The 24,636-nt window shown below is 40.2% G+C and overlaps 3 protein-coding genes and 1 long non-coding RNA gene across 5 annotated transcripts; all 4 read left to right on the plus strand.

Annotated features, from left to right (window-relative positions):
- The first annotated feature begins 1,093 nt into the window (after nucleotides 1–1,093).
- On the plus strand, nucleotides 1,094–16,080 carry LOC6617029. 2 transcript variants are annotated; one of them, XM_032721252.1, is made up of 3 exons: nucleotides 1,094–1,534; nucleotides 9,938–10,160; nucleotides 14,415–16,080. In XM_032721252.1, the coding sequence occupies exons 2-3, from the start codon at nucleotides 9,977–9,979 to the stop codon at nucleotides 15,023–15,025; spliced, it is 795 nt and encodes a 264-aa protein (XP_032577143.1). In that variant the 5' UTR covers nucleotides 1,094–1,534; nucleotides 9,938–9,976; the 3' UTR covers nucleotides 15,026–16,080. The 2 variants fall into 2 exon arrangements, with proteins under 2 accessions (XP_032577143.1, XP_032577144.1); XM_032721253.1 differs by lacking the exon at nucleotides 1,094–1,534 and adding an exon at nucleotides 5,409–7,485.
- LOC116801469 lies at nucleotides 11,795–13,629 on the plus strand. The gene has a single exon (XM_032721251.1). The coding sequence runs from the start codon at nucleotides 12,081–12,083 to the stop codon at nucleotides 13,131–13,133; it is 1,053 nt and encodes a 350-aa protein (XP_032577142.1). The 5' UTR covers nucleotides 11,795–12,080; the 3' UTR covers nucleotides 13,134–13,629.
- Nucleotides 16,081–18,509: 2,429 nt separating the features above from the next.
- LOC6617030 (glucose dehydrogenase [FAD, quinone]) lies at nucleotides 18,510–22,454 on the plus strand. The gene is made up of 4 exons (XM_002041322.2): nucleotides 18,510–18,629; nucleotides 20,300–21,505; nucleotides 21,565–21,851; nucleotides 21,906–22,454. The coding sequence occupies exons 2-4, from the start codon at nucleotides 20,311–20,313 to the stop codon at nucleotides 22,272–22,274; spliced, it is 1,851 nt and encodes a 616-aa protein (XP_002041358.2). The 5' UTR covers nucleotides 18,510–18,629; nucleotides 20,300–20,310; the 3' UTR covers nucleotides 22,275–22,454.
- A 559-nt stretch (nucleotides 22,455–23,013) lies between these two features.
- On the plus strand, nucleotides 23,014–24,205 carry LOC116801745. The gene is made up of 3 exons (XR_004362196.1): nucleotides 23,014–23,089; nucleotides 23,957–24,051; nucleotides 24,131–24,205. It is a non-coding gene; the product is annotated as an uncharacterized LOC116801745 (long non-coding RNA).
- Nucleotides 24,206–24,636: the final 431 nt, after the last annotated feature.

Raw genomic sequence — 24,636 nt, forward strand, 5'->3', positions numbered from 1 at the left:
CATTTACGACGGCAGCAGACGATTAAAGCCAAACCGTAAGTCAGCCATCGTTCCCCGTTTACCGTTAGTGTCGCAGGCTACGGCGCCGGCAACAGCCAAAGGCCATTGAATTGCCTTTTCATTACGAAAACAGCGCGAAAGGTCGCTCGGAAAATGTATCTTTCAAGACAGTGGGTCTTCGAACAGAAAAAATATATGCATACTGTACAGCAAGACCTCGCGAAGTCGAACGTTAGTACAGAGCTTTCATTTCCGGTTTTAAAAGGCTTACAAAAATAAATGAATCTTATTAATTTAAATAACACTTCTTATTTTCTATATATATATTTTTTATGGTTTAAGAATCTCTCCCGTATCTGTGTATATATAGCAACCCGTCAGCGCAAACACAACTCATTGAAACTCACAGGCATCGCGCAGAGGGAGAGGAAGCAAAAGCAATCGGCCGTAACAAAATTTCCGACACGTGCGACAAAATTGCCCTCTATTGGGACGGGGAGTGGGGTGGAAGTGGGTGGTGTTGGGGCCTGGCCCGAGGGTCCGGATTTAGGCAACCAGAAAGGCACGACCAAAACAAACCCGAACGAAACACAAAGCAGCTCTCCCCTGGGATTCCCCATTTTCGGGGCGTGTTGCTGGCAACAATGTAGCGGCAACATTTCTCGATTGATTGAGATGCGTTGGCGACTTTTGAATGCGAATGTGTGTCAACAGTTTTTCACTGATGCTATAAATAATTTTATTTTGGTGGATGCTCGAGCATGAGTGTGTGCAAATAAATCATTTGAACCGCTTCCTGTAGATAAGGTCAGCGATAGTGTTTTGGTGATTACTCTGCGAACAAAGTCAACTTTTTATTTAGTTGCTTATCGGGCTAAATTTAGAATTAAGAACTAATTCAATGTTAAATATGGTTTTAAGAATTTAATATGGTTGATTACAAATCTTATTTAACCAGAAATTAATTTATTTTTATTTTTTATATAATAATTTTCTAACACACTTGGCCACTTTTGTGGGGTGCGCAGTGAGTGCCCGCTGAGCTGCCATTAAAACGACGCTCGTTCGTCGGACCGCGTTCATTCTGCTTTCGGCGGTCGAGGTGTTCGTCTCGCAGTTTGGTCAGAAAACTGGAAAAGCTACGAGAGCTTTGTATTTCGCGCTGAACACGAGCGTTTATGTATTTCGCAGTCGCACTCGCGTATTCGCATATCCGTGTTTGTTGTTTGACAGCGTGTGTGCCACTGTGTGTGTGTGTGTGTGAGTGAGTGTAGTTGTGTGTAGTGGTGTGACGGCCACACGCGCAACGAAAGCGAAAGTTTTGTTTGGCGCGCGTGTTGCCATTGGCGTCTGCGAATTTGCACACACACGTTCCCTTACCTAGAATAGATTAAAAGCGTGTGAAAACAAATAGGAAAATATACGGAAAATAAAAGCAAAAGATAATGTTCATTATTCCCAATGAGGGTGCATTAAATTAAGGGTATCTAGAGCGGTAGAAACACGACATCAACATCATTCCCGCAGAGTCTGGGTAAGTCGGCAGGTCTCGCGAAAAGGTTTGCCATAAATCTCCCGGCATTAGCATCAGCATTTGTGTGCCACACGTGCGGTGCTAAATAATAATACAAAGCCAAAAAAAAAACACACACACAAAATTGCACTTGACAGCCGACTTCCGATGCTGAAAGCTCTCCTGCCAACTAGAGAGGCTGTCCTCCTGTTCTCTGTATTTTTTGCATCCCCCCTGGATTTCCTTTCCCCTTATAGGCGAGATTTTTTCAAGCTTCGTGCCTCACCTTCTGAAGGACGAATTTAGGTCAGGATCCGTGGGCCTTATCACATGACTCATAGCGTGTCCTTTGGCATTTGGGCTACCCTTGCTGCGCTTGCATCTGCATTTCGGCGGGCCACATGGCGTATGCGCAATATTGATTTCTTAAGCTCACTAACTGTGACCTTTAAAGCTCGTACTTAAAGTAGTTTACAAATTACGAAACAACCTTGTGCTAACCAGATTTAAATACCGCTTACTATTAAAATTAAAAACAAAAAATACATGCTCTCTGTGACTGTTTTATTTTACACTTCAAAAACTCGCGGGAAATAAAAAGCATAAAGTTCGAATAAGGTTCTGGGCTTCAGGGATTTCTAATGTTTACATGTATTGCCAGACGCACTCAATTTTCGCAAGGGAAACAAAGTGTAACCTAAAGAAAACAAAACATGTTGATGTGTTAGCCCTATATTTGTTTCTGAGCTGGTGAATTCCAAGAACTAAGATAAAAAAGTACTTCCTTCCTTTACGTAAATGTGTCTTGGTTTTACATGAGCCATTAAGAGTTCGGTCAAGTCGTGTGAAATATTCTTGAAATAGACACAAAGTAATCCTAGACTTTTGTCTGCGATTTGAAAGAACAGAAAAGTAGGGTGATTTTTCTGGGTCACTTTTGCAGCTGGTTTTTACGGCGTACTAAAAGAAGCGATGGCTCAGCTAAAGAGAATCAAACTCAAGCTGTGGCTTCCACAACCTACAGCAGTTTGTTTATTTATTTTTTACTCACTTTGAAGTCGCATTTGCCTAACTATAGTTTCCGACACGACATAATTCCAAAGTCTGTGAGAAACAATGCAACAAAAAGAGCTTAAGTTCTGGGTATTAAATCTTCGGTTCATTGGCACTATTGAACCCATTTATTCTGGCCGTATTTCTAACCGGAAATTGCTGTGGGCATTCGTGGACATTAAACAGGTACCGAGCATATCTATATCTCTGATAGGTAACTCTCGCGCGTGTTTTGGGGGGGCCGCTCCATTCATGACACCCCATGACGCCCATAATCGTAGATTTATCATTTTTGCTCGAGCGCGCGCGTTCCGCATTACAGCAACAAACAAAGCGGTAAAAAATTGGAAAAAAAATTAGCCCCATCCGATATATAAATATAAACAAGCAACAACACGGGCGAAGGCAAAAAAAAAAAAAAAAAATAAATAAAAGACAACAAAATAAATATGTAAAGCTGATATGCGGATCGTCAGCTTTGGCCCCAAATTTGGATAAAAGAGAGCGCGCGCAGCTCGGACGGCGCAACACGTGCGTCGTTAATTCAATAAAAAAATATACACAAAAAAATAATAAATAATAGCAGCAAAAAAAAAAGCAGAAGAACAAGAGCAACTCACAGACACACACACGTCCACTCGAGCGTTTTCTCTAGGCCACTGGGCGTGTGGGAGGGAGGGAGATAGTGATATAGCATAAAAGTTCATTAACGGCATGTGAGCTTTCCTCCGTCTGCTTGTGCTTGTGGGTTGTCTGTGTGCATTGTTTTATGCCGCTCTCTCGTGGCTTGTGTTTCCGATTAACGGGAGAGCGGCTTTATCTCCCGTCCGCACACTAGCCTAAATACACTCAGCGAAAATGTGAGTCCCTACGAAAGTGATAAAAGGGGCTATATTACAATATATACTAATGCAACATTTGTTTATGAATTGAAAATGTAAATCATTTGTTAAAGTTTTTACCATATAATAACAATGTATTTTTTTATATGTATAACTTCATGCAGTTAAATTACAATTTCAATTTTGTTATTTGAATAAAATTCAACTATAATTATTTTTAAATATTCCCTTTATTTCCGTGCAAATCACAAGTTTGAAGCATTATGTCAGTTTTTTCGTCTTTGCCTAGTCGTGGGGCTCGTGTCTGTGAAATTATCGCGAAGTGGGCTACCGCAGCCGGCTTCTGGGTCGCCCTCGACTGAGATTGAATGACAAAGTCTTCTTTGTTTTCTAGTTTGCTTGGTGTTTTTTTCTGTCTTTTTAATTATGCAGGCAACTACAATATTAATTCTCTTTTCGGTTGGCTTTTGGTCATGTCGTTAGGCATCTGTCTGTGCTTTTTGGTCGCATGTGTGTGGGGGGCTTTATTTAAAAGTTTAACATCTGAAAATACTAACGGCTTCTGTCGGCGCTCATGAATGCCAAATGTGAAACATGAGACCAAGATATAACAATAAAAATTGCCTAATTGCCTAATCTTCTATGGTATAATTAATTTGGCTAATGGCTTATTAAGAGGATCACACTGTGATCCATAGTGATTTGTTTAAATCCCACGCCATAAATTACCCGCTTCCGGTAGGAACTTAATGTTTATTTATAGGCCAAACGATTCTGTGGGGAAAATATATCAAGTAAATTTATACTCCAGGTCGTATACGTAATGTTTTTTGGTTTGTAACGGAATTTCTACATTCAGTTACGAAATTACAAAAACGTTTAATTTAGTATAGTACTTTACATACTCTTACGGCGTGATGGCTATCAATCAATGTGGACTCTTGAACTGCCCTACAACAGCTGTTTGCACTTGGCCAACTCACTGGCAAACACTTGATTCGTTACCGGGCGATATAACTAATTGCTGACCCAATACCGAGGGACATACGACGCCTTAATAAATATAAATGTTAACGTAAATGAGTGCACGCGCCACTATTTGTATGAGGAAACACTCGATTCGGTAAAAGTAAACCGACGCTGCCCATCCCCAATATAATATATATATGTGTACTTATAGTATATATATACATTTATCCAATAAATGAGCCACACGTGCGGCTGAGACAAGCAATATGCGCTCAATGTCGGTTGGCATCTATTGTCTTTACTTCTCCCGTTCCGCCATATATTTTCCGCTCGTTTTATGACCACATTAGAGAATTATATTTCACTGCCATTCAAAGCGTATAGATAGAGACTAGGCAAACATGAATTAAACAAAGACGGGCCAAAACTTTTGGTAGGTTTTGGCCAACACGCGCCGCTTCTGGTTATCCCCTGTTTTTTGTTTCTTGGGGATGCCCCTTTGGCAGACTACTGACTACTGTCAGTGAACTGTTTTGGGCACTCTTTTGTTATGCCAACTTGGGGTCATGCTAGTCACTTATTTTCAGAAAAGTTAATTTCTGAATCACTACCGAAAAAGATCTAGCGCCACGAGCGCCACAGTTATTTTGATCACAATCAAATGCTCGAGCGATTCAAGTTTCCTGGAAAAGTGTAATCGAGTAAAGTTATTTGGTTTTTGAACTTTATCTAAAATAAAGAGATTTTATAACTAAAAGTTTAATTAGGCATCCAAATTTTGTTTTGTCAGACAATACTTTGTTGCAATACGAGTATTGTATTTAATTGGTTTTATTTTACTACCAGAAATAAAAAACCGTGATAATTGCTGCGGCTTACCTGCAAAATATGATTTGTTATTAATAAAGTTAATTGAGTTTATTTAATGAACAGTTTCGTGGGCTTGGCGTATTATATATTACCGATTATATAAATACATTTTATTCATTTATTCAAAAAAAAAAAAATTTAATTCATTTGTTTTGGCCGCAACAAGTATACGCCCTGTTGCCTGGCAGAATCAGCCACACGTGCACCTAAAAGTCATTAATTAATGTTAATTGCCGCGCTTAACGTTTTTATGACGTGCCAATGAAACGAGCCAAACATAATTATTGCTGACAAAATGTCAAACCGTCAAACACTCTTGAAAGACAAAATTTATGTACGCAAATCATTAATTCAAGAAAAACGAAATAATACAATCAACGAGCTTTGTGTATCTCCTTACCCACGATCCAATTAGCCGTCACAATGGAGTCCAATAAAAGTTGAAAAATAAAATCGAAAATATTCCGATAGACATCTAAAGTTTGAAACACCACTCCGGGTTTTCGTTATGCAAAAATCCATGGCGTTCTATCAATTAGTGACGCACGACCTGTATCAATCACATTCATGTTTTATGTCTTCGGGAGATCTTGTTTCGACATGTGGGCTTAACAATAAAAATTTTATGAATGCCTTAGGTATTCAGACGTTTAGCTAATAAGGCTGTTGATTAATTTAAGTCGGTCTCAAAAGCGGAACAGTAAACAAAAGGCTTTAATGTCCATTCTACGCCAAATGAGTATCGAAATTCGATCAATTTTTAAGTGAAACTCTTGTGTTTCAGTAATGTTTTTTGACTTTGAGCTTAAGAGAGTTTGCTTACAGTCTCGGCTACCGAATTTGAATTTTAAATTCCAATAGGGTTTCATCACTAGACGGTATTTTGAAAAACCCACATTGCCCTATGATGGATGGTTCTTAGAATAAATGCGGTGAGATTAGCTGAAGATTTGCGAATGATTATTTGCTGGTTTTGAGTAGAACTGGGGACTGCGGATGGAAGCCAGACAATGTCCGTCTTTATTTCTGGGTTCAATCTGTTTGTGTGGTTCCGGGTCGTTGTTTTATGCCTGCCATTTCTTGCGTGTTATTGAATTTTTTCTATCGAGAAGTCATAATTTGGCGCACGTGTGCCTCATTTAATTGTCGGCCATCGGCACTTTTTATTGCCAATTGGGTTACCGAAATTTAATCATCTATTTATCGAGAGCGCTAATTTGTTGTTGCTAGACTTAGACCACGTTAACGAAATGCAGAAGAAGTGTGAACAAAACCTGTCACTTACAAACAAGGCGAAAACCCACAATGGGCACGTTTATTCCAACTCCAGGCGTATCTAAATACAATTATGACGCATTTTGATAGTCTTTTTGGCTCATTTTTAGTTTGTTTAGTTTGTGCTGTGACTGTTTCTGTCTGGCTTTTAGGCGCATGTGCCGAGATAAGAAGGAAAAATTAGCACTTTGATGACTTGCCAATGGGCCAACATGAGCGGTTTTGCACTGCTAATAAAACTAAAGCTAGCCGAACGGGAAATACCCTCAATAACTTATTAAATTAAACTAAATTGTTTCTTATTTGAAAGTTGTGAGACCAAGAGGGTTTCAATTATTTAGTATTATTCCATTTTTACCTAAACTTTCGGTTACTTATTATTATCTTAAGGAACTCAATACAGCGATTGTACCCCTTCGAAAAATAGAGGAAGAGTATAGGATAATAAATACGCAAATCTTAAACAAACGTGGTTCGTGCAAACAATAAATGTAAGACTCAGTCATAAAGTAAAAATGCTGCGGAAAGTTTTATTCGTATATATAGATGAGATTTCTGTTTGCTCGCGGCGTCTTTAAAATGTGCCGCGCGTGTAAAGTTGTGAGATAAGGTCAAAAATGTACGGAATTCCCCCTTAGAGATTAGAACAACAGAAATACACGTGCGTGTTTGTAATTAGAAAAGAAAGCGAATTTAAATGCAAGGTAGCAGCATTACTCAATATTAAGTATACGCCCCGAATGACATATTAGAAATATTATCTGCACCTGCGTGCGTTTCTAATCTCAGCTGCCTTGAGCACTTTCCTCGTAAATAAAAGCCGGATCATTTGGGTTATCAATATTTCAAGACCCTCTTGGCTAATGCAGTCATTGGAAGGTGATGGAACTGAACATTTAGTAAAACGAGACCCCAGTGCAACTTAAACCGCTTACGCAGCAAGCACACAAAAGACAACCACATGTATGTATGAGTTTGAGTATGAGCTTATAAGTATTTATGCACAGAAAAAAATAAGCTTGAAGTTAAGAGTTAACACGCTATTACTAAAAGGAAAATTTGTTAATTTTGGTACTTAGAGGGGGAACACTTTCATTTACTTTGACGAAACTAATGAGTTATGGGCCGACTTGAATATGTTTTCAGTGTACCCATGTGTGCTCCGATGTCTGAGAGGGAGTGCTGCGTCCTATGTAAACGAACAATGAGGGCATTGTAAAGCCCGCAGCGTTTAGCGTTACGCATGACAAATAAATTTCAAAATGGCAACGCCTTTGCAGACGGCCGCACACGTTCCTGTAAAAAACATATATAAAAAATACGAGTGCCTTGAACTCTAATTTTATGTCTGTTACACGTTGACAATATTTGGCTGGCTCATGTGTCTTTGTCGTAGCCACCGGTCACAACAAAGCCACGGCAATTTCCCAAATATAAAGGAACAAAGAGATACCCCTCTAAAAAATAAGAATTAAATCAAATTTCCCTTCCGTTCTGTTGGCGTGTGAAAAGTCATTGGCATAAGCAGATTCCATTGTTTTGTCTTCACTTCTTGCTTTGACAGCTGACAAACTGTGCGTGTGTTGTGGTATTTATTTGTGCGTTTGTTTCTCCTGGCGTTTTTTGTGGCGTGTCATGTTGAACAATTATTGGCTAATTTGTAGGCACGCATCGGGAAATCTCATCAAAGTTGCTTGATTGACTTGACCTCCAGCTTGCAGGTGGCAGAGCTACAGGTGTCTCTGGTGAAACGTGTCTGAAATTTATGCACAATCTCCTTTAAGCCTTAAATCTTGTCTATGCTTTAAGCACTGTACATTTTCCTGGCTTATGGCGTTTCCCACAGGAAGAAGTCTTTTTTCCCTGGTACCTCCTTACGATTCTGCCTCCCTGTTTTTCGCTTCAGGCCCGCACGCGCCGCATTAAATTTGCCACTGGGGCAATTCGTTGAGGCTTAGTATTTGTTACTCACATTTTGGTCTTTTGTTACAGGCATTTTCCGGGCTCCGCTTAAGGGACAAATGAGCACCGAGAAAATAAATTTAGCATACGAGTCCTGCTTATAAGTTAATTTTTAATAATATGCTTTAACTAATAAGAACTTTTTTACTTAACTTAATTTAGCTTAATATTGGGAATAGTTGTATATTTCTAGGCGCACATTCAAGAGATTAAAATTCGGAACAAAATTCCAATTCGATTTGCATATTTTTTTTCTAAGTGGACTGAGCAATCGCCTCGTCTCAGATCAGCCATCTCAGACTTTAACTATCGGATGACGGATAAGGCATAAATAATAAAAAGCAATTTCAGCGCATATTGGCGCATTGACATCGACCTGAAACCGACAGTTAGTGGCGTAGAAGGTGAGGGGTCTGAAAATCGTCTTAGCCGCCCACAAGTATTTTACATTGCGGACAAGGGCAAATGGGCTTGGGGACAGGTTGGTAAAATGCCATCAAGGGCCACAAGCATTTCATCATCGTCGCGAGCGCTTTTACCAAATGTAATTACACTCAAGAGATACACGTGCCGCCAACAGCCGCTCGTTTTTGGGGCGTTTTTCAATTTGAATTTGACTGCCAACAGGCGGGGCTCATCTCCACTCATCTCCCGGCACTTGAGCAAATTTGCCTGCCCGCCGAAATGTTCGCCCATCAATATTCCGACCCGTCCTCCCCCGCAAACCCACTTCAAGTGAGTTTTTTTACCTTTGCCGATGGCTGGTCTTTAGCCAGGATTTGGAACCCACCTAATGAGCTTCAGTTGGCGGGTGCTTCGTCTTAAATTCCGCTTCGATATCCAGACTGCTTCACAATGTCAACTTGGAGAAGGGAAACGACGTGGACTTGGGTTCTGAGCTATGAATCTTTGTTTGGCTCGGATGATTTATGTAGTTTTAATGTATTAGAGAATCTGATCTGGCTGAAAACAATGAACTGGATTTAGCGAGGATTATGTAAACAATTCATGGTGATTAACAGAAATGTGTAGAATGCACAATTTAAATGATTCATAAATCTTCAGCAAATTCTCAGGAAGACGGTGCCTTCTCCTTATCGCTTGGAATTCCCTACGCACTCATTGTTGAAATTTAAACATAATGGTGCCAGGCAGTTTCGGTTCCAGTTCTTATCGACCCCGAAGTATAAACGAATTTATGACCACGTCATATCCTGCCTTCGCTCAATAAACACAACATCTTTTCGCACTGCACTGCGGCAGATACAATTCAGATTGCTCAAAGTTAAACGAACCCAAAGGAATTCGGGTTCTCTGCATTCGAATACTCAATTTGAATTTGTTTACTGGACGGCGCGTGCAGATCGGCAGCTTAATTACGCACTAAAACGTTTTATCAATTAATCAATGCGGCGGCTAATTAATTTGTGCTTCTACATTCATTTGCTTTCAGTGTGAATACACGCTGCCAAATAAAAGAAGACTCAAGAAGATGGCGCCCACCATATGCTCGGAGAAAAAGCAGCTGCGCGAAACGCGGCGACATCATGGCGTGGCCACAGCCGCCATTTCATCAGCATCCGCAACCGCATCCACCGCATCCTCGTCCTCGTCCTTGTCCGTGGGATCCACATCTGCAGCTGCAGCCACACAAGCCAGTTCGGTGCTCAACCTTGGTGAGTAAACACTGAGATTGCTCAGTAAAGTGCACTAGCGAAAATAATTGATTAGTTTATTAGACTTATTTTATAAGTTTCACACGACTGAATTACATTTAAATTTTAATTAATTTAAGGGCAATTAAGTCCCTCTCTCATTTATAATTTATCATATATAGAAGCTTAAGCCAATTTTGTTCAGTGCCAATAGCTTGCGGTGGGCGCACGCGGCGTATACGTAACATAGCCTTACACATTCATTGCAATATCCGCCTTGTCTCTTATCTGTTTTACTTTATTTTTTTTTTTGGTATACCCCTTATATTCAGAATCCCCTGCTGATTTGCTGATGTCGTTGGTGTTGTGACTGTTACAAGTCCATTTCCCAGTTGCCAGTTGCCGAGCTGCTCACGTTACTCGGTCATGTTTAATTAATTTATGTAAACTCGGCTACCCACCTCCGTTCTCAGAGCTCTGTCCTCGTTTCCCACTTCCTCATTGCCATATAACCATGCATATGTGTGGTCCGACTAGAGAACTGGAATGCTCGAATGCACGTGCCATGGTCGATGGGCGTTTTGCGATGGGTTCGCAATTGGGTTCGCATCGGGTTCTTCACGTGTTGGTCTCCGGTGTTTCATTGATGCTAATACTGCCAATGTTGCTCCATGGAAGGCACGCGAGTTCGGTGTTATGCCACAACAATTTGCGTCAGCAATTGCCTCCAGCTGCTCTTCCGCCGGCGTTGGCTGTTGGGTAAGACAGACTCGGCTCGCGAATCTGGCTGACACATTTATATAAGCGATCTAATGCCGCATGACTGCCACCGAAATGGATATGGGCTCAGTGGGATGCGATGGGTATCGAGTAGCAGGCGAGAAGGCAAGACAGTTTATCAAGTATCTGAAAATAGAAATTTGCAGTTCAAGTCGATTTAAAATATATGGATTATAATCAAGATTAATTCGAGATTAAACAGACAACAATCCGCAACAAATTTAGAGCAATTTATATAGAAATTTAAAATATAAATGCAGAGTCTTTAGAAAATTTTACACATCCCAAGTCAAATGATGCCCACTGATTACTCATTAGCCAAGTGCAATTGCCCGAACATTTACCTAGATTTTTTCCAAGAAATATTTCACAAGCACACGTAGCCAGGGGCGTCGGCCTGGGGGGCTTCCACATAAGTGTGTGTCATAACCTCCAGTGTTGTTTTTGCTGCTGTGCCACTTTTGCCGGGGCTTTATTTACATGTTTTGCACATTTGCTTCGCCTGCTTTTAGCCAAGTTTGCTATTTTTTTTCTCTTTTCTGCTGACTTTATTGGTGCCATTTCCAAAGTGAATTCATTGAAAGCACCGCAGTTGTTGCTGCCTTTTTATTTGTGCTCGTTGCTGCCTGCTAATTTGCAGCAACACATAAAAATAAACTGAAAGAAATACATCGACACAAGCCTTAAATAAAAATGGGTGTGACGAGGCCACGTGCAAGCCTCATGACGCTACAATTTCAAAACCCCCCACTCGTCTGCCATCCCTGGGGAGGCGGCGTTCGAAATGGGCGTGGCAGCCGGAGGGTTGGAATGTTGGCCAATGCCCTCGCCCTCTGCCATCACTGAAGGTATTTAACATTTTATTTCCAAGCATCACCGGTGACTAATTCACCGAGAACGAAGCGAGGCACGTGCAATGGCGCGGCGATGATGAGGCAAGAGAACTCCAGTACTTTTATATTATATGAATAGGACTTTAATACAGCCTAAAGCGTACTATCAGTGTGGTCTTAAATGGGTTAAGTAAAATTAGAGATTCCAGTAAAACAGAAGGTATTTAAGGAACTATTTGTAAATAGTTTGTTCTAAGAATCGATTTTTTTTTTTAAATCACTTACTATCTGTCAACCAAAGTAGTAGTAGACTTTTGATTTCCTTCACATGAAAATTAAAGTACAAAACAGGAACAGAGTTTTCTTAGTCATGGAACTCGTAGAAGTTTCAAGATTGGGGGAAATTTCTACATGTGCAAAGATGCCATTAAACGAAATGGATCTCATATCCCGAACATCGAAATGTGGCAAAAGTGTTTTAGAGATATTCGACGTCGATGAGAAGGTCAGTTTCTCATATGATGGAGGTGAGGAGGAAGAAATGGAAACTCTCGATCGTTCAGAGCAGTCCGATGATCGCCCAGTGAAAATGGCCCAAGATATTGACTGCCTGATTCGACAGATTGAGTCTATGCAAATAGCGATTAGGAAGCGTCAAGTTAAGAAATGTAGTGAAGATATCAGTGAAGAAACTGCAGAAAATGAAATAGAAGCCATAGCCGATGCTCAAGTGAAGTGCAAGCAGCGGGAAAACCAAGGAATTGACATTGAGATCAAGAAGAAGTCTGTAGCCATATGTTCGAATAACCAACCGCTGTGCGGCAATGAGTTGCTGGAAGCCAGGAGTCTTCGCCAGGGCCACAATAGCATTCAAATGCAAATAGACGAACTGATCTGCAGGTATAGGAAACTGCGCGAAATCATCCACCAAATGCGCGAAAGTATTCGCTGCATGGAAGGCAATCTTATAGATTTAAATTCTGAAGCCGAAAAGTATGTAGCTTGGTCCAGAGAAGTTTCCAAGGAACTAAAGGTGTGCCAGGAGCGATACAATTACCTAGTCAGTGCCAAGATGTCCAAAGCGGAGGGAAAAAAACAAGACCTCGTTCAGACCACACGATTCCTTAAATATAATGCAGCTTGCCTTACCAAAAGTCGTCTAAAGCGCGAAATAGCTGATTTCAATGGCGAGGTGAAGGATCTTGTGAATCTCATGAGTGAATTACACAAAGAACTGGATCGGAATATGGCTTTTTTCGAATCACGACATTCGAATTTTCTTGATGATCCAGAAGAGTTTCTATCATCCTTGACTGTGACAGTTAGACTATCCGATGAGTTCCGGAAGTCAGGAATGAAACTTGAAGACGGCGCCAATTAGCAGTTGATCATTAAAATAGGTTTATTTATGGTTAAGGAAAATATTTCATATTAGCAACATTATTTCGACAAAAAATTACTAATAATAAAAATATATCAATCGGGTTTCGTAATAAAAACACTAAAATCAAATTATACATTGCTGGACGTAAAATGTTTCTGGCGCAGGAAGTCCCTGATGATGTCTTAGTCCGCTTCGCACAATACGTCATCGACTTTCTCTCATTTCCTTTCCCCTTTCACGAGGGCGTCATTAGTTGGCTGCCACCTTCACGGAGCCAATCTCACGTTTCGCTGCACTGGGGCAAGGTGTCCTTATCGCGTAAGCTCTATTTGACTAACCTGGGAACGACTTCGTTCCAATTTGAGCGATTCCATGTGCAGCGTAAACTTCTAGGCGATGCGTCATGACCCTGACCATAGACACAGTCTATTTCCTGCACAAAATATGAGTACACTCGGAAAAATATACTAGCGGCTGGAAATGAGGTATCCATGACATATTCATTAGAGAACTGTAACTATATACCAAATGAATTATTGCGTTGTGTAAAGCCAGCTAATGAAAATTAAACTATATTCTTTGTGCATTACATTTTTTAACTACCGTAATATTTTTGTTTGTATGCCCTACATTTCATTTTCTATATGTAAGGCACATTCAGCTTTATATAATTTTGGTTGTGTTTCATTTTTCGTGACTTTCAACAGCTGATGTTTGCAATGAGCGTTGCGACTGCTAATTGGTGCGAAAAGCGTTGTCCGTCGCCGGAACGCTTAACCCTGGTGCTGGTCACGTTTTTTGCCCACACGCGATGACCACATTTACATACCAGAAACCCGCACAGAGACACAGAGACATGCACACAGACAATGTTGTAGACATCGACTGATTAGCTTAGCACTTGACCACACAACTGCACCGTGGGCTCGGAAAATCGCTGGGCTTTTCGTTTTTTTTCTAAATCAGGAAATGAGTTTTATTTTAAACTTTATTAAATGGGTCACAATCATTGTATTTCGCATACGTGGAATAATTTGTAGACAATGTATCAGAACGAGGTCATGTTATTAAATTACCTGAGCTCGCTTACGAGTGTTGAGCTGCGAATTATACACTGAAATGATTAATTAAATAAAGTTAAGTAATACTTAATTATTTAATTAATTATTTAATTTTTTACAAAACTTTGACATGATTTTTATTCACTGTACGACTTTCTAGCTTTTTCTTTGTTCACTACTTAACTAAGTTTCTTTGTTCCTCTCTTTGTATTTGCAGTGGCCAAAGGTTCGATGAACTCGATGAGCCGCCGTCGACCGGCGCGATTGCAGCGCAGGATGCCTCACATCCTTGCCCGCGTGGCCTCCTTCTCCACGGACACGAGCAGTGGCGTGGAAACGGAGGTGCAGATGGACTCCGAGCAGCGAATGCAGCTGAACGAGGACCGCTACTCGGATGCCAGGATCCAGGGCCTGCAGCAACAGCCACATTCCAGCAGCGACAACATCAAGACAGTATTACAGCCGACGACTGCTAGCGGATATAGTAGCAAGCAGAATCGATCGGCCAGGGCCAAAAACTGTTATCGAGAGGTGCCGCTCCAGATAGAGGACGACCACGATGGCGACAGTGGGTACGAGTATAGCCAGGATCCCATAAAGGAGCAGCACTTGTACCACCAGAATAGCGAAGGCCTGTTGTCCATTGCCATTAAGACTTTCAAGCTGGTGCAGCGCAACAAGCTGCTGCAAAAGCGATTGGCCCAACTGCAGCTGGAGACCTCGGAGTTCATTGCCTCGGTGCTGGCCAACCCGGAAAACCGCCAATTCCGGGACAAAATGTCGCCAAAGGCGGAGGCCAAGGTCAGCAACATGCTGCTGCGCCACTAAATTGATCTGGAAAAGTCAAAACATTTAGGCCCCATTTCTGGACGTGATAAGAGTTTTATTTGAAAACAAATTTTAAGTCATAGTGAATTGTATTTGATTTTCTATGTATTCGCTCAGAGCATTTGTATTCTGTCACTTAAAGATTTAACGTATTTATTCGCATTGCTCGGCATGTTGCGGCAACATTTTGGGCAACATGCAAAAAATATTGCCAGCTTCTGGGCTGAGCGTGTAAATTACATGGAAAATGTATGTAAAATCCGAATATGAATACACGGTTTGTATTAAGTTGTAAGTGCTTCGCTGCCTATATTTTTGAAATTCCTTGTTACAATTTTTGGCTTTTATATGCGTTAAGCATAAAAAGAAATAAATTATTAATTTAATACCTTTAATTTATTATTATCATAATCGAATAAGTTCCTTTTTTAAACATATTTTCAAATTTGACCACAATACATTTAATACACGTCCAGAAATCCCATTTTCAATGGGCTTCGTTTTGAAAAATTCGTACTGATTAAATTTACAAACATATTCATCAAAGTTTAGCAACCTAAATATACAAATAATGACGAAATCGCTATGCTAACATTTACAAAAAAAGAAAATATTTATACGAATCAAAAAGTCCAAAAGTGTATCTGTAGTCGTTAAGAAAATTTTATGTTTTTCAGTTTCTACACTCAAGAATTAATTTATAATAAATCTATCTAATACATATATCTAGAAAACCCCAGCATAATCAATGGAACCCTACGACGCTTTTCGCTTTATACAACAAATAGATATAGTAAGAATTAATTGATATGCAAAGCAATTGGTTTGAACAAAATACTTAAATTTGTTTCGGTATTATTAAACTAACCGATATATCAAATCGCTACAAAAGAAACACAAATCAAAGCAAAACCAAAATACCAACTAAAAGCAAATCTTTGCAATTCTAAATCTTTTTATAAACCTCTCTGGCATATTCCTCCTACTTAAAGGAACAAATCATCCAATTCACAACAAAAGAATTCATCAATAAAATTAGTGACCAATTAAACATATTTTATCTTATTTCTTTTTGGGGTTTCTTGGCTCACACGCAGCCCGACATAAAGTAAACAAGTCATGGCTGTGTGTACTTTGGTCGTGTCAATAACACCCAATCAAAGCGTTGAAAGACCGTCTCGGCTGCACAGATTTGACATGGAGTCTGTCATCGAGTTGGTCACGAAGGTATGGGTGTTCTGAAAAACGCTGAAAAAGTGGTGTTCAATATCTAAAAAGTTTATTCAGCCATTTTAATATAATTAGGTTTAATATTAGATAAAAAGATGTAGAAGCACTTCGGTAAAACATAATCTAGATTAGCGATTTTCGGAAGTCCCCATCAACTTTATAATGCATATCCACTCAATAGACATAAAATTATTCAGCAATTGTTTCAAGTTCATTCAATTAAGTCGGTCCTCTTTAGCCTGGCTAAGACCTTTTGAGTGTCATTTGTGGCATGGATTTTGATGATGACGGTGGTACACCCTTGTTTGCACGTCGACCAAGTCTCAACTCAGCTCTTAAATATTATTTTTAACCGCACTCTTGACACTCGAAGCACTCGGCTCAATTTCAGCCCTCAGATGCAAAATCATAATTTTACCAAAGAGCCGGTGACGTTGGTCAATCATCGTGCTGCGTTTATGGCATTGTGGGTGCTCCATCAGCGGGGCTTTTATTATTGTTAGTTTACAATCATTATATTGTTTTATTGGGTTTTTTACGCACTTCGGTCACGTCTTCATCTGTTTGAGACACGTGATTTATGGGGCCCAAGTGCTGGGCGACCCGGCCCACTTGACACTGAAGAGTTTTTATTGCCCGCCCGGCAAGCGGTGCAGAAACTGTTGATTTGGTTTATTTTGATGCCGTGATACGGATTCGTATTTGGTAATTTGTATTATTTGATATCCGCCTGAGCAGCCACCGTTTGTTGTCTTTGGCTGTCGAGCGTTAAATCGCCAGCGTTTTTGTATCAACTCAGATTTGTGAGCTTGTTGTTTCACTGACAAGGTCGTTTATGAAGTGCGATTGGGGAGTGTTTGTCCAAGTGATTAAAATTTATAATATTAGTAGTGAGTCACTTGAAGTAGCTGGCCTATAAATAACTTTAGCACTGGCACCACAACTGCTGGGAATAATGCACTTGTGTTACTTGTTTGTTTGAGCCAATTTTTACACTATGCGTTGGCATTGGAAACTATTTGAGTTTGCTAATTTGCAAATCAATTATGTAAAATGTGAATTCGTTAGCAAACATTTCATATATTCTGTGCTAATTATGAGAAGGTTCTTTTGAGAGTAGTGCAACGCATAGGCAGATAGCTTATTTCAAATTAAAAAAAAATCTCATACACAAATCTCAAAAATTGCAGTCTCACTTTCTGCCCTGAGCAATTACTTTTTGGAAATTCCAGTTTTGCGATTATCCATGTATACCCTTTGTTTGGCAGTTAAAATTTAATTAGCAAGACGCATTGTTTCCTGATCCATAATCAATTATCAGGTCACCATTTATTTGATTAGTTGAGCACTTGGTGGAGTACGTGTTTAAACTCCATAGAAATGAGTCGAGTCATGCCAAATGAATATGCATAAAAGCTGGGCAAATATCGAATAAAGCAATGCAAAATGCATTCATGCCCATATGCTCAGATTGTAGCTATAAAAAGAAACACATGTATTGTACTCAAGGTCACTGATTTTACGATTCACCAAAATCGCCAAAAATTAGATAAAAAATGTATTGTGAAAGTAACTGCGAAATCGGGCGAGCTAGAGCCAAAAAAATGTGTTCAGTTGCCCATTAAAGAAACGATTTGGCTGTTGTTTGTATGCAAATGAGTCTGGGTCAAACGTTTGTAATCCGCTGAATGCCATCTTAATGATCAGCAGACCCATGTAACCAAGACGATCTGTTAAGGTAGCTAGCGCAGCCGGACAAGCGTCTCTTCGATTCAAATCTTGACTTGAACTTCACCAGAGGCAGTCCAATGACTCGTTCCATTATTGTGGTTCCAATATTAATTTAAAGATCGCAAACCGTAAACAGCGGAAGCACTTTAATTCACCTACTTGAGCGTTCGCACCTCCGCGCTAATAAGTCGGCGACAAATCGCTGATCATCGACTTGTCCAGCATGATTAGGCTTACGATCTTTCGATCAGCGTGGTGCTAATCAACATGCAGCAAATTCCCCAAAAATAGCTCGTAAAATGGACAAAAAAATTTGCAAGTTCACCCGATGAACTTGAAAATAAATGGTCCATCGTGGATCGGCGCTCAAATGTATCTTGTATCTTTCTTTCGTGATCGCTCGAACGTAGCGCGTTGACCGACTAGCCCGGTAGCTACCCGTGTTGTTAACTCAGTTTTTAAAACTTTTTTTTACTTTTTTACTTTTTGATCTCGCATAGGCTTCAACGCTGCAGGCCGGGCAGCAACGTTTCATTTAAGCGCCGGACATCAGCGGGCGCGCATGCGCATTCGTGAAGTGAATTGGTGAATCGATCCGGAGTATCTGTGAATTTTAGTGGCCCATTTTTATACAGAGCATTTCGTAAGTGCATTCTATCGCCAATCAATTTGCATGGATTTTGCATTGGCAAACGTGTTTAGAATTTCATAAGAGAATTTGTGACGATCGGAGCTGCAACGTGCGTGTGTGTGTTTCAATCTGGTCTACTGACGTAAACTCTAAAAGCATTTAGCAAGTGGTTTTTTAGTGAGAACTTGTCAAGCTGCTAGACCGACAAAAAATGCAGTTCTGCGGTTTTTGGCTAATGAAATGTATCTGTGTTGCAGGCTTAAAAGGAAAATATGGTGCACCTTTGGAATTTTGAATCAATAGTTTTAGTTCCCGAAAGAGATATATAATAATACCTATATTTTCTGAAGTTATGAAGTTAATATATAAAATTTCAACTTAATTAGCTGGATGATTTCGTTTTGAGATAATTTTTGAGCAACCTAACCGCAATGTGTTAATCCCTCCTAATGGTCAACTTAATTACTCATAAACATAATTATTTTTCAAATCAGATTAAACAAATTTTATGTTATAGTTATCATGATCTTCAGCTTGTTCGTCTCAGCCAATTAAGTTCGGCTTAATGACCAACATTGATTGGCGTGGTGTTGATAGCCAGAACCTTAATGAATACATCGCCCTTCGGAAGGCGTGTCTAAAGTGAAATCGGCTTTAAGTAGTTCTGTAATCGTCGTAACCGACCGACGTAACCGACCACAAGGCCATGGCCAAGAAATAGAACTTAACTGAACAAAGACAGAGCCGTGGAATCTCAATATTGTGGTTTATTTTAAGCGTTCGATGAACCAGTTTTCAACTTGGCTACTGTATCGTCCCATTCAACTACTTGCCGGCTTTATTGAGGTTAATTGAAATGATTTATTAACATTTGTGCAATTTTTGTCGTCGCTTCGAAAATGCCCAAATTGAGATAATTAGCATAAAAAAACATTTGGCGCCCACAACTTCAAGTAATTTAATTTCGACCTTTTTTGAGGATTTTTTGAGCAATATTGTTTTTTTTATGAACATCCGTGTGCGGTTTATGGGTCAACGCTTAAATATTTGCTGCGTCTTCGCGATCGATTTATTTTGATTTTATTTGCAATGTTTGCTTTGATTTGGTTTCTTCTTCATTTTAGTTTTGTTTTGACCACGAACCGGTTGGCTAGCATTAACTTAATTTCGCTCCTTTTGCCAAGTCATTATTTTTATTGGCACTTTTGATTTTGGTTGTCTTGTAACCCCAAAACCTGTTGAACTTGAGCTCAAAACACGTTCGGGATGAATCCGGAGTGCATCGGGTTGTGAACAGGGCTCAGAACATGAAAAGGAAAAAATGAGAAATCGTTCTCAAGGTCGCACTCGCATGGGAATGCTAATTTCCTCAGAATGTTCTGACTTTCTATTTTCTGAACGTTAATTGAAATGTTTTGAGTAGGAAGTTTTACTTTTTATTAAAAATGTCATAAACAGTGTTCATATATATGTGGTAAAATAACTTATGTCGCAGCAATGCAAAAAGTTTTTAAAAAAGTGCGCTTTTGACATTTTAACAACACGCAACAAATAACGAATGTTTTTAACAAGGTTGTCACTGAAGAATAATATATAGTAGATTTTGTACACACATGCAATCGTAAAAAAGGTTTTTTTTTCTTGTTTGTTTACATTTTTAAACGTAATATTCAACGTTGCAGGTTAAGCCAAGATGAGATTCTGTGGAGTGCTGATAATCTGCCTGTGGTCTTTTCAAGTCACCTGGTCCCAACTTCTTGTGGACTTGGCTCGTGATTTCGAGACATCTTTGCTGAACAATAGGATCCCGGACACCACACGATTCCTGCCGGAATATGACTTCATCATCGTGGGAGCAGGAAGTGCTGGATGTGTGATGGCCAATCGGCTGAGCGAGATATCCTCGGTTAGTGTTCTGCTCCTGGAGGCCGGTGATCAGGAGACCTTCATTAGCGACGTTCCTCTGACAGCGGCTCTAACTCAAATGACTCGATATAATTGGGGCTACAAGGCGGAGCCAACGGAGCACGCCTGTCAAGGCTTAAAGGGCGGCGTTTGCAACTGGCCCAAGGGGCGTGGCGTGGGTGGCACCAGTCTAATCAACTTTATGTTATATACACGTGGTCATCGGAGAGATTATGATGAGTGGGCGGCGGCCAACAACTCAGGTTGGTCGTACGATGAATTGCTGCCCTACTTTCGAAAATCGGAGAGGATTGGAATTCCGGAGCTGTATAAATCCCCGTATCATGGACGCAATGGCCAGTTGGATGTGCAGTATACGGACTACAGGTCACAACTCTTGAAGGCTTTTCTGAAATCAGGCAGGGAAATGGGTTACGAAATAACGGATCCAAATGGAGAGCACCTCATTGGATTTGCTAGATCACAGGCCACCATCCGGAATGGCAGGCGGTGCAGTACGAGCAAGGCCTTTATACAACCAGTTGTGCATCGCAAGAACATTCATATCTCAATGAAAAGTTGGGTCACTCGACTGATAATCGATCCGATCACTAAAACTGCCACTGGAGTGAAGTTCGTGAAACAACGTAAGCGTTATACCGTGCGGGCCAGAAAAGAGGTGATCCTCTCCGCTGGCACCATAGCCAGTCCCCAGCTTCTCATGTTGTCCGGAATTGGACCAGCGGAGCACCTTAGGGAGCACAATATAACGGTAAGGCAGGACCTGCCAGTTGGTTACAACTTACAGGATCACATAACACTTAATGGTCTTGTGTTCGTGGTAAATGATTCGACGGTAAACGATGCTCGACTGCTGAATCCCTCGGACATATTCAGGTACATCTTCGCAGGACAGGGACCATATACAATTCCAGGTGGAGCTGAGGCATTCGCTTTTGTGCGGACTCCCAGTTCCAAATTTGGTAAGAATGAATCTTGACCAAATGTGTAAATTTGTTTTAATCCTTTATAATTTCTATAGCAAAGGACTATCCTGATATGGAACTGGTCCTAGGAGCTGGATCCTTAAGTGGAGATCGCTTTGGCACTATGCGAAATTTGCTAGGCATCACCGACGAGTTTTACGACTACATGTTTGGAGATCTGCAGAGTAAGGAGACCTTTGGTCTGGTTCCAGTGTTACTGCGACCCAAAAGTCGGGGCAGAATATCGTTGCGTAGTCGCAATCCCTTCCACTGGCCCCGAATGGAGCCCAATTTCATGCAACACCCGGATGATGTGAGGGCCATGATCGAGGGAATCGAAATGGTAGGATAAATAAGTTTGATTCCGAAACATAATTAATTTCGTTGGCATTTTCAGATTATAAAGCTTTCCAGATCGAAGCCTATGGTGAAGATGGGTACTCGTTTCCACGACCGCCCATTTCCGGGCTGCGAGCACCTAAAATTCGCCAGCGAGGAGTACTGGAAATGCTGCTTAAGAAGATATGGCTCCAGTTTGCAGCATCAATCAGGCACCTGCAAAATGGGTCCTGCAACGGATAATACTTCAGTGGTGGATGCCCAACTGCGGATCCACGGTATCCGTGGATTGCGGGTTGTGGATGCTTCTGTGTTACCCAATGTCCCAGCTGGTCACACCAATGCCATTGTGATCATGGTCGCCGAGAAGGCTTCGGATATGATCAAGGATGCTTGGCGCATGCCGATCACTCCCTTGAGCTCATAGATTTACCTTTAAGATCGTTATTTATTATTTAGTTGTCGCACAAGCCATAAGGTTAAGTTCGCATGTGATAGCTTATAAAGTAGCTAAGGGGTTCCTTATTGTCTCAATGGGTTATCTTTTAAACAATTTATTGTATCCACTAAAATGGAATATTTTGTAAGCTTATATATTTAAAAAATAAGATTTCTCTTCTAAATAAATATAATTTAAAGAAACCGGTTATTTTGCAATTTTATAGATTTTTTGTGGCTGCAATGTATTTTGGTATTTTTTAAATTTCGCGCCAGGCTAAAAAGCTTTTGAAAGCCTTGACCGAATACTTTTCATATCAGGCATCTTTTGTAACTTAGGCTTCAAGCTTTTTGGTGTAAATTAAATTGTCAAGACTATATAGAAAAACTCAATATTAATACACTATTTTTATTTATTTATTTTCAAATTACAATTTGTTGATTAAATTATTTAAAACATTTACAACTTTACTTTCGACCTCACGTTTTTTTTACATGTAGAGAACAGTAACGCTACATTTGACAAACGTAAGAGATGGCGTGTTTAACGTTTTAGCTTTGCGTTTTATAATGCACTTCGTAAGGTAAAGTAAAGCACCAAAATTCCGCCTTTAATCATAATATTGAATACTTGAATATTCGCTAGCTAAGGCTAACCCAAAATTTAGCTTCTTCTGTTACTGAAATAAGTAATGTCACGCAGAGGCATATTTTAGTTCACATGGGAACCGAGACCCAGCAAGAGGCTAATACCAATGGCTTTGCGTGCTCCGCTGAGGATTGTTTTTAATGACCGCTGGCCGGGTAATTGCTGACCTCCACGTTTGGAAAAATAGAAGACATAGACAACGCTCCCGCCTAGCAACCGTTGCGTTTTAGAGGTTCCTTAACCCGGCCATAAAGCTAACCCACTTTGTCTGGTCACATACTCGTTCGTATTCGTATGTGCGGCCATGGCCACGTGGCGTATGGGAAATAAGCTTAATTAAATATTTAAAGCGTAGGCGGGAGCTAATGTTTGTCATTAAGGGGCTCATGGTATTCTATTATTTGAAGATTTACAAATGCCACAGACAACTTCTAGTGTATCTTTTTCTCTTCTATATTCTTCGCAAATAGCTGACCCTTTTAACGGAATTATTTGATTAATGCATACTTTAAACAAGAATAATTGAAAGTGAAAAGTTCGCCTTTACCTTCTTTCGACTGATTGGCATTGCTTAAATATTTAAGCCAACCTTAACCGACAGGAATTGTCGAGCGCTGGTGTGGGCAAGATTTGGCGTATTTGCGGTGAAATATTTCTGCGGGTGCGGACCGGGATGTCTGCTGATGCCATACGCCCACCTATTCAAATTACGGCGTTGCCCGTGCCTGTGGTCATAGGTCAACAATGCGACATTTTAGAGCTCGAATTCCCAATACACACTGTCAGCCGCAAAACAATCCAATTACGCGCCTGGTGCCTGCGATTTTCGAGCTAATTGATTTCGAAAATACCGAAATAATAAAATGGAACCCTAATGAAAAAGAGCAGGTGAATTGGGAAATCAGTAAAAAACAAAAATAAAGTAAATTTCAGGGCGTTACTGGGCTTATATACCTACATTTCACACGGGACTTTTCAAGTCTTTCTTTAAGCCCACGTTTCATACCTGTTTTTTTTTTAAGTTGCTGCTGTAAATAGCGGAGGTAAAACAACGGATGTCACTCAAGTGGAGTAACTTAAAGATAAGACTGGAAATGTTGCACTTAAAAACGGAGGGGTAAGCGTCTGTATCTTTTCATTGCATGCAAAGCAGCTCACTGAGTTTCTGCCCTATCTTCCATGGCTGATCTAATTAGGAATCTCATGACGTGAGAAGGCGACGCCGAGTGAATGGGTCATATAATGTCATGCTCCATGAACTGTGCAATCAGGACCAGCTATTTCTACATTACAAATTTGTCCATGTAGTGAATCATTTTCCTCACATGCTTCATTGACCATCGACCAACGTTTCTTTTGGAAGGGCAGACAAATGATTTTAAATAAAATAAAAGCAGCTAAAGTGTGGCATAAACTATTTCCTTTTTGTCTTTTATTGACAGCGATATTGCATTCTACTTAAACAATTACTAGCATATAAAATAAACTTATTGAGAGCCTCTTAGACCGAGTTATGCATTTTTTTTAGAAAAACTCAGCAGTTGAACTATTTCTCTTATAGTTGTTAAACTTTCCCTTGCAATAGCTTGTCCTTTTTTTATTGTTTGCCTGCCTTATTTGCAAAAGAGCTCGAAGCCCTCGAAGAATGCAACAAAGCCTGAGAAGTTGTAAACTTGGAATAAAAAAGAATTAAAAGCGGCCA

Source organism: Drosophila sechellia, chromosome 3R (genome assembly GCF_004382195.2).
Source record: "Drosophila sechellia strain sech25 chromosome 3R, ASM438219v1, whole genome shotgun sequence".
Classification (NCBI taxonomy): Eukaryota; Metazoa; Arthropoda; class Insecta; order Diptera; family Drosophilidae; genus Drosophila; species Drosophila sechellia.

What these genes read in the sequence shown, in the direction of transcription:
- LOC6617029 (XM_032721252.1), top strand. Translation starts at nt 9,977, where the DNA reads ATGGCGCCCACCATATGCTCGGAGAAAAAGCAGCTGCGCGAAACGCGG. An exon ending in CAGTTCGGTGCTCAACCTTG is followed by an intron (nt 10,161 to 14,414) that starts GTGAGTAAACAC and finishes TTGTATTTGCAG; the next exon opens with TGGCCAAAGGTTCGATGAAC.
- LOC6617030 (XM_002041322.2), top strand. Translation starts at nt 20,311, where the DNA reads ATGAGATTCTGTGGAGTGCTGATAATCTGCCTGTGGTCTTTTCAAGTC. An exon ending in GACTCCCAGTTCCAAATTTG is followed by an intron (nt 21,506 to 21,564) that starts GTAAGAATGAAT and finishes TAATTTCTATAG; the next exon opens with CAAAGGACTATCCTGATATG. An exon ending in TGATCGAGGGAATCGAAATG is followed by an intron (nt 21,852 to 21,905) that starts GTAGGATAAATA and finishes TGGCATTTTCAG; the next exon opens with ATTATAAAGCTTTCCAGATC.
- LOC116801469 (XM_032721251.1), top strand. Translation starts at nt 12,081, where the DNA reads ATGAAAATTAAAGTACAAAACAGGAACAGAGTTTTCTTAGTCATGGAA.